This window comes from Ciconia boyciana, chromosome 2 (assembly GCF_034638445.1).
Source record: "Ciconia boyciana chromosome 2, ASM3463844v1, whole genome shotgun sequence".
Taxonomy (NCBI): domain Eukaryota; kingdom Metazoa; phylum Chordata; class Aves; order Ciconiiformes; family Ciconiidae; genus Ciconia; species Ciconia boyciana.
In genome coordinates this window covers 73,835,254-73,842,369 of record NC_132935.1, presented here as the reverse complement: position 1 = coordinate 73,842,369, position 7,116 = coordinate 73,835,254, and the positions used below count along the sequence as shown (strand labels likewise).

The 7,116-nt window shown below is 43.0% G+C and overlaps 1 protein-coding gene across 7 annotated transcripts in view; it reads left to right on the top strand.

Moving 5' to 3' along the window:
* Positions 1-283: 283 nt before the first annotated feature.
* The window catches only part of RPRD1A (regulation of nuclear pre-mRNA domain containing 1A), a 47,474-nt gene continuing 40,641 nt past the window's right edge, over positions 284-7,116 (top strand). For 3 of the 7 annotated variants that reach the window (XM_072852980.1, XM_072852983.1, XM_072852982.1), the window contains exon 1: positions 284-655. In XM_072852980.1, coding sequence (XP_072709081.1) covers positions 505-655 — 151 coding nt within the window. In that variant the 5' untranslated portion in view covers positions 284-504. The remainder of the gene's footprint in view (positions 656-7,116) is intronic. The other 4 variants (XR_012040992.1, XM_072852985.1, XM_072852984.1 and 1 more) reach the window with 3 other exon arrangements.

Here is a 7,116-nt window from a genome sequence, read left to right as displayed (position 1 = left end):
TGGTAAGGCACGGTTGGTGCGCAAAGACTTCTGAGAGTACGGCCACCTGGGGCGAGCTCGGCCGACGAGCAAGGGCCGAGGGAAGCCGCCACCGAGGGCCCCGCTCCCGCCCAGCTGCCTGAGGCAGCCCCGAGCTGCTCGCCGACCGCAACAGCCGCGCCCTGGGGGCCGCGCAAGGACTGCTGGGAGAGGCGCGAGGGCGGGGCGCTCGAGGGGCAGGAACCGCTGCAGTACCCACCCACCGCCCCGCCCCCTTCTGGGCCGCTGCCGGAAGTGAGGAAAGGAGGAGAAGGGGGGCGGGGCCGGGCGGCTCTCTAGGAGGTTCGGCCGCCGCCATTTTGTTAGCGCCGGGTTACCGGGGCGTGCGGAAGTGGCGGTCGGTGAGGCGGGAAGGGACGGGGCTCGCTCGGCTCCTCCCCCGCTGGGGCGGAGAGGCGGGGATTGAGCGCGGCCCAGCCGAGCCGGTGGGGGCGGCGGCGGGGCCGAGTGCGGCCTGGCCCGGCTATGTCGGCGTTCTCGGAGGCAGCGCTGGAGCGGAAGCTGTCGGAGCTGAGCAATTCGCAGCAGAGCGTCCAGACCCTGAGCCTGTGGCTCATCCACCACCGCAAGCACTCGGCGCTCATCGTCAGCGTGTGGGAGCGGGAGCTGCGAAAAGGTGAGGCTGGCACGGCCGCCGCCGGGCCTTTTCCCGCCCTCGGGTGCCGGGTGGGGCCTTCCTCGGGGGCGACGGATTTGGGGGAGGCGGCGGCCGGCGCGGCCGTGGTAGGAGGAGGCCGCCGCCCTCGGGTGTGCGGCTGCTGAGAGGAGGATGGCAGGGCTCCTCGGCCTGTCGAGCCGAGGAAGAGAGAGAGGGAGGGCGGCCCGCCCCGCCCCGGCACCTGGGGAGAACGGGACTACTGGGGCAGTGTTCCACCCCGGGTCTCGATTTCTTGATGGCTGTGGGCTGGGAGGTGCTTCTCTTCTCTCTTTTTTTCCTCCACTCCCCTGGTTCCTCTCTTCTCCTCCGTCCCACATTCCCCCTTCCGCCCTCAGTGAGATGCCTCTGAGGAGGCTACTTTTCATGTTTTAGTCCCCTTCTTTGTGGAATGAGAGAGGAAAGTGGGAAAAGGGAAGGAAAGCAGCAAGCACGGGGTTTATGGCTTTTTGTTTTAATACTGGTAGTTACGGCTCTTCCAAGACGACCCTTTTTAGACACTGTCTTTCGTCATCTGTAATGATGTTTAGCTGTAATACTATTTGAGTTTCCTGACACGGTGGCTTTGTCCACTTATGCCAACAACTATTCTTGTAGGGTAGCTGAGAATGGGAATACTCTGGGGGAAGAGCAATTTAACGTGTCCAAAGTGTTTTTTACTTCCTGCTTTTGCCAGATGGCCAATACCGATGTTTAGCATAATGAAGATGTGTGTTTCTTTAGCTGTATTGAGTATTTGATGTTGAGTGTGCAGACTTAGGTTCTTATGTGGCTTTCCTTGTAACAGGAGGTAACTTGCAGCTATAGGCAGCGGTTCAAGAACTGAAAGGCAGAAATGGCATGTGAAGTTTTATGTGACCTGACCAGAAAATAACTTGATCTTAAGTTACTTAACTCTGCCTTGCTCTAGGAAATCTTACTGTCTTCCAATAGCTTCCTTTGGAGCCCCATTAATATGTGGATCTTTAATGGGAGAAGGAGAAGGCTAGATTTTCAAGTGGAGAGAAAAAATAGCACTAAGCCATTACAGGACTTATGAAAGAGAAACCACTCCCTTAGTTTCACGCAACTAAGAGGAATAGTTGACTTGCAGAAATTATGTGTAATGGAATACAAAGAGTGCACAGCTGGATCACAGCTACCTCTTGGTTAGGGGCATAACTTCATAGCGAATGGATTGAACCACCCTTAAAATAAAAATCTTGAGTATGAAGTAATACTAAACTTTACAGGATAGTATGGAAATATGTTCCTATAAACTCTGTAGGTATTCACATGGCTACTGTGTTTTTGTTTAAAATATGCTTTTTGTGTGAAATGTTACCTTTTGAATGTTCAAGCATACATTAAATTTGTTTTTTCTGTTGCCTAAAGAAAGACTTATTTGGTGGCATGTTTCATCTTATGAAATAAACATATTTTCACTATACGTTTGTTGCAAGTTTTCTTTCTTGTTCCGAGAACAAATGAATGGATCTCCAGTCTGCATCTGAAACATTTCACATTTTTGGGCCTTCTAAACAAACAACATGAATCTTTGATGTTCTGAATGATATCAGAAAGGTATCTTAAACTGATTGGCACACAGCCAGAGTTCTGGTTGTTTGTCTTAACATGCACAATAACAGTTCATAATAATCTATAGTATTAATGGTCAGTCCTTAACTTCAGCATTAACATACTTTTCCTTTTATGCTGTTTGACTAATTGGAGAAATTAAATGTTTGAAGCATGGGCCACATGTTTGAAGGTGGCATTGAGAGGCAAGGATAATGATCTTCTTAAGAACTCATAGGAATGCTTTGCTTTTTCTGAGCTTTCAATGTCTGGCTTCCACTTTTAAGCCTGTTCAGAGGATGTAGCTCAGGAGCTTCAGATGAGCATAGCTGCTATAATTGGTTTTATCTGCAGTTTGTTAAAGTTGTTGTCCAGCTTTTGCTGCTTCAAAGTAAGATTTTTCTGGTGACCTCTTTTTGGAAGCCCACCTTCAAGAGTCTGTGGAAAGCATGTCATAGTCTACCTCCGGTAGGAGTAAGTTAGTTGCTTTCAAGGTCCTGCACCTTTTCTTCTAGGCTTTTAGGCCTTACGTGAAGTGTTTCTTCTTTCGTATGTTCCTCAACCACTTCATTTGAAGCTGGCATAGTTAAGTTACACGGGATGTATTTTAATCTTCCATCTCTGATAATAGTACCTGAGCTTCATAAATGTTCGCTTACGTTTGCCTGGTACTAACTTTTTGCTAATTGCAGCACAGAATTGTAAGACGGTCCCTAATCCCCAAAGGGTGCCTTTAGTGGTCTGAGCAGACAGCATGTTGAAGATGAGAAGGAAAACTAGTATGCTGTGGTGAAGTGACTTGCATAAAACGTCACAAAGCAGAATGCTGGCAATGAGGCCGTAAACAGAGTAAGTTTAAGGCTCCTGACTTGCCCACCATCCAAGCCGTAGAAACATGATTTCCCTCCTACCTGAGAGGAAAGTGATCTCTGTTTAGGGAATATGGACACAAACATTACTGGTGTTGTCTGCTGCTATTGCTAGCCAGTAGTGTTCTGGAACTGAAAACTGAACCTTGCCTTTCTAAATTTCATTTTCTTTCATTGTATCCCTTTTTTATTGTCACCCCTGTCTCCAAACCTTCCTTCCAGCCTAATCCCTTTCAGGCTTGTGGAACATTGTATAACCAGCTGAGTTGAACATAATACAGTGTGATACTACATTTTTTTTCTGGATGCTTTCAGTTTTGGTAAAAGATCCCTTGCATCAGATCAGATTGCATGAACCTTTCTGAAGATGTCTTTAGTTATTCATGAAAACAGGTGCTAGGATCACAGCTCTTTTGTTCCTAAATGTTTGGTTTTGACTCTTTTATTTTTAAAATAGTCATTGTCTTTATATCATGTTGGAGTAGAGGTGAAGAGGCAGCTTTTCAAATGTACATATAACTTAGGCAACATAAAATCTTAGTACCTTTCTCCTTACTTGGATTAATTGGTAGTGTTCAGGTCCCATATAAGGGCATCTCTACAGATCATCGGTTTCATACACCGTCATCTACAGGTTTTCTACAGTTTAACTTTCGTTGATTCTCTTGGTGAATTCTTGCACTTAGATGTAAACTTGGAGAATGGGCAAAACTTGCACGTCTTCGTCATAACTTGGAGAAGTTAATGTAACATTGGATTTGTCTTGCTGAACTCCAGTGTTGCTGAAATTGTATCAAGACAGTTGATATACCTCTGATTACTGAAGGAGTATGCATATATGCTTTTTCCCTAATACTACCATAACTTTTATATGTAGTTCTTAAAATACTGGCATGTAGAATTCATAGGGTCATTCTTAGAAATAATAAAAAATTGGAGGAAAGCTAGTATAATGTATTCTAGAATTGACTGTATTGTGAAAGTACTGATAAGTCCGAATTGTCCAGACACTCCTAGTAACTGTCACAAATATTTAAGGAAAGGATGTCGTCTTATACAACCAGCAGTTTGGTGAAATTATGATAAGGAGTTGCATATTATATGCTTCAAGAGACTGAGTGTAGAGACATGCAGTTTAATGACTGACTTCAGTGTGCTAATAGAAAATGTACGGATGAACTGTGCCACCAGTGCGGGGCTGTGGCAGAGCTGGTGCTCTGCCTGGGGTATTAGGTATTCCTGATTATGCATCTGTACAAAACCACTCAGGTGTCACTCCAGGTGCTCCACATTTTAGTGTAGGTAGTGGGGTTATTTCACTATCTATTACTATGATTAGTGGAGAATAGATTCTGTAGTTCATTGATCTTTTGTTCATTGATGAGTAAAATGATGAGAAAAGATTAATGGAATGCCTTTAACTTAAATGACAACTGTAATGAAATAACAAAGATTTCTCCTGTTTTGACAGATAAGCAGAGGTCTACAATGACAACAGAACAGCTCCTTTTCCACTCTGCTGTTGGTTAAATATGTCTTTAAATATTTCTGATGCTTTCTTTGCTGACAGTATCTTGTGCTGTGCTGCTGCTGAAAATCCAGCAAACCAAATAATTAGTTTTGAAATAGATGAGTTTCCTGATGGAAAGGTGGTGCTGGCACAAAGGAGACTGTGAGGATAGTATCACCTCTTTAGGCTGCAGCCTTTGTTAGCACTGGCATATGCTGATCATGAGTCTGCATTCTTTTGAATTTCATAGTTGATTTATGGAATCAATAATTTGGTGGGGAGGCTACTCTTTCAGTACTTCATTTGTAGTAAATGTCTTACTAACATGAGAATCTCAGGCAGTTTAGATTTTTATTTTAGAAGTGTGGTGCTTTTTCTTTGGTACTTGTGATATGGCAGCTTCACAATTGCTTCGAAGTAACTTGTGTGGATTAACTTTTGTGATAATTTTGTCACATAACCTGATTATTTTACAGAGACCTTTTGAGCGGGGGTTAGGTAGAATTTTTTAAAGGTTTGAAAAGTGTGCAAAAAGTGAGGAAAATGATCCTGCTTCAGCTAGGATTTCAGATGTATGAAATGTAACACTCAAACTTAAATAGTTAATTACTTAGTAGTCATAAGCTTACTCAGTATTTAAGTAGTTAAGTAGTACTAATTAATTAACTGTAATGTGAATACATCAGTCACTCCCTAAATGCAACTGGTGGGCCTGTTAAAACTATTTAATTTTGTGTATCCATAAAGGGATTGACTCACAGGGTTTTCTTTAACTAAGTAGTGGCATTACACATACAATTTTGTAGTGTTAGCCTGCAGCCACTGAGTGGCTGCTGAGTAAAAGGGGGAACCCCTTAGGAATCCCCTTGAAGAGGCTCTTCTGAGATGGACACTGTTGAGACTTATTTTTTGTTATTTGCAAATCAGGTATGTTCTTTTGCATACATCTCTTGCTCCCTGGTTTCAGGATTCTCTGCAACTGTAGGGGTTTGTGTGTTTTGTTTTGAAATGAAAAATTTCAGTTCCATAATTCAAAGCATCAGCCTTCAAGGGTGAATAGTAAGCACTTGTTCAGTAGACTTGATGTGATATTTGCTATACTAGGTTAAAATGTGTTTGGTTTAAAAGGGGAAAAAATAAAATAAAATTGCTAAATGTTTGAGTTCGGTAATATGGGACTGTTTATTTCAAGCTCCAGTTAGTTGTCTGTAATATCCTCTCTTCCTGTCAACTGATTTTCTGTTAGTTTTTCCAGGTTCAGCTCTGTCACTTTTTAGGTATTTACATCCTAGTGATATTTTAATAGTTGTTGTGTTATATCTTTAAACCTAATTTCAGATTCAGGTATCTGTTTCCTCAGAGCCTGACATGGCATCTCGTAGATTAGTCAGTCTCAGAAACTGATGCTGAACACCCCCTTCTTCCCCTCCCCCCTTTAATCACTTGACCTCTTGTTCTGGCTGTCATCTGTCACCCCACCCATATCACACTGATCATTGTCCTCACTGCAAAGCTTATCCAGCCTAGCAGAGCTATTGTATATTGTCTTTAAGACAGCTACAGTTGTGTAAGTACATCTGGGCTGCCACAGAGGGACATATTTTTAGCACTCGACTCTGCCAGTGTACCTGCTGTTCCAGTTTATTATGCTTGAACTTTTTTTTTGTTTTGGGGTGTTGAAGTCATTCAGTGATATAAGAAGCAACTATTTTTGCTTATTTATGGCTGTTTGTCTACAACTTCTGCTGCTGGGACATATGCTAGTGTTTTTGGTCCTCACTCATTATAGCTGTTGGTATTGATGCAGTACATTTTTCTTAAGCTAGTGGCTGTGGTGACAGTTGCTCAATGCTGCTGAAAATTGGAAGACAGAGGATCTTAGTAGGCAAATTGAGAAGGACTAGCAACATTGAAACCAGATTTGAAAGTTGAACAACATTTGAATTACTCTGATACTCAGTCAGCTGCTTTGGAGCAGAACCACAGCTAAAAGTGGTGGAAATATACTGCCCTGCAGATGTGAAGTGGATTTCAGGAAACAAGGTCCTGATTTGAAGCAATTGGTTTTTGTACTATGTAGTGTAGTTTTTCTGCCAAGAGAAGGAATCTTTCTCTACTGGTGATAGTAAGATTATTTTACTTAACAGTGGTATGGTGTCATTGGCCAATGTGATACACTTGAGAGAATAAATAGATTTTGTTTTATTTAAAAGAAACAAAACCGTGGCTTACTGATTTCGCTGGTTAGTAGGTGTTCTTGAGGAGGCCAGTAAGATACTTAAGATGGAGGTGCTTGTGGGTACTTCCTGCTCATCCACATGAATCTTCTCATCTATGCAAGATGAGAGATTGGAGGTCAACCAACAGCAGACAAAACTTCAGGTGAACGTGGGTTGTTGAGTCAAGTTAGAGAAACCTATTTGCTATATATATGATTTACAAAATGACCTACAGTCAGGAGCAACAGATTAGCAATATAAGAATCT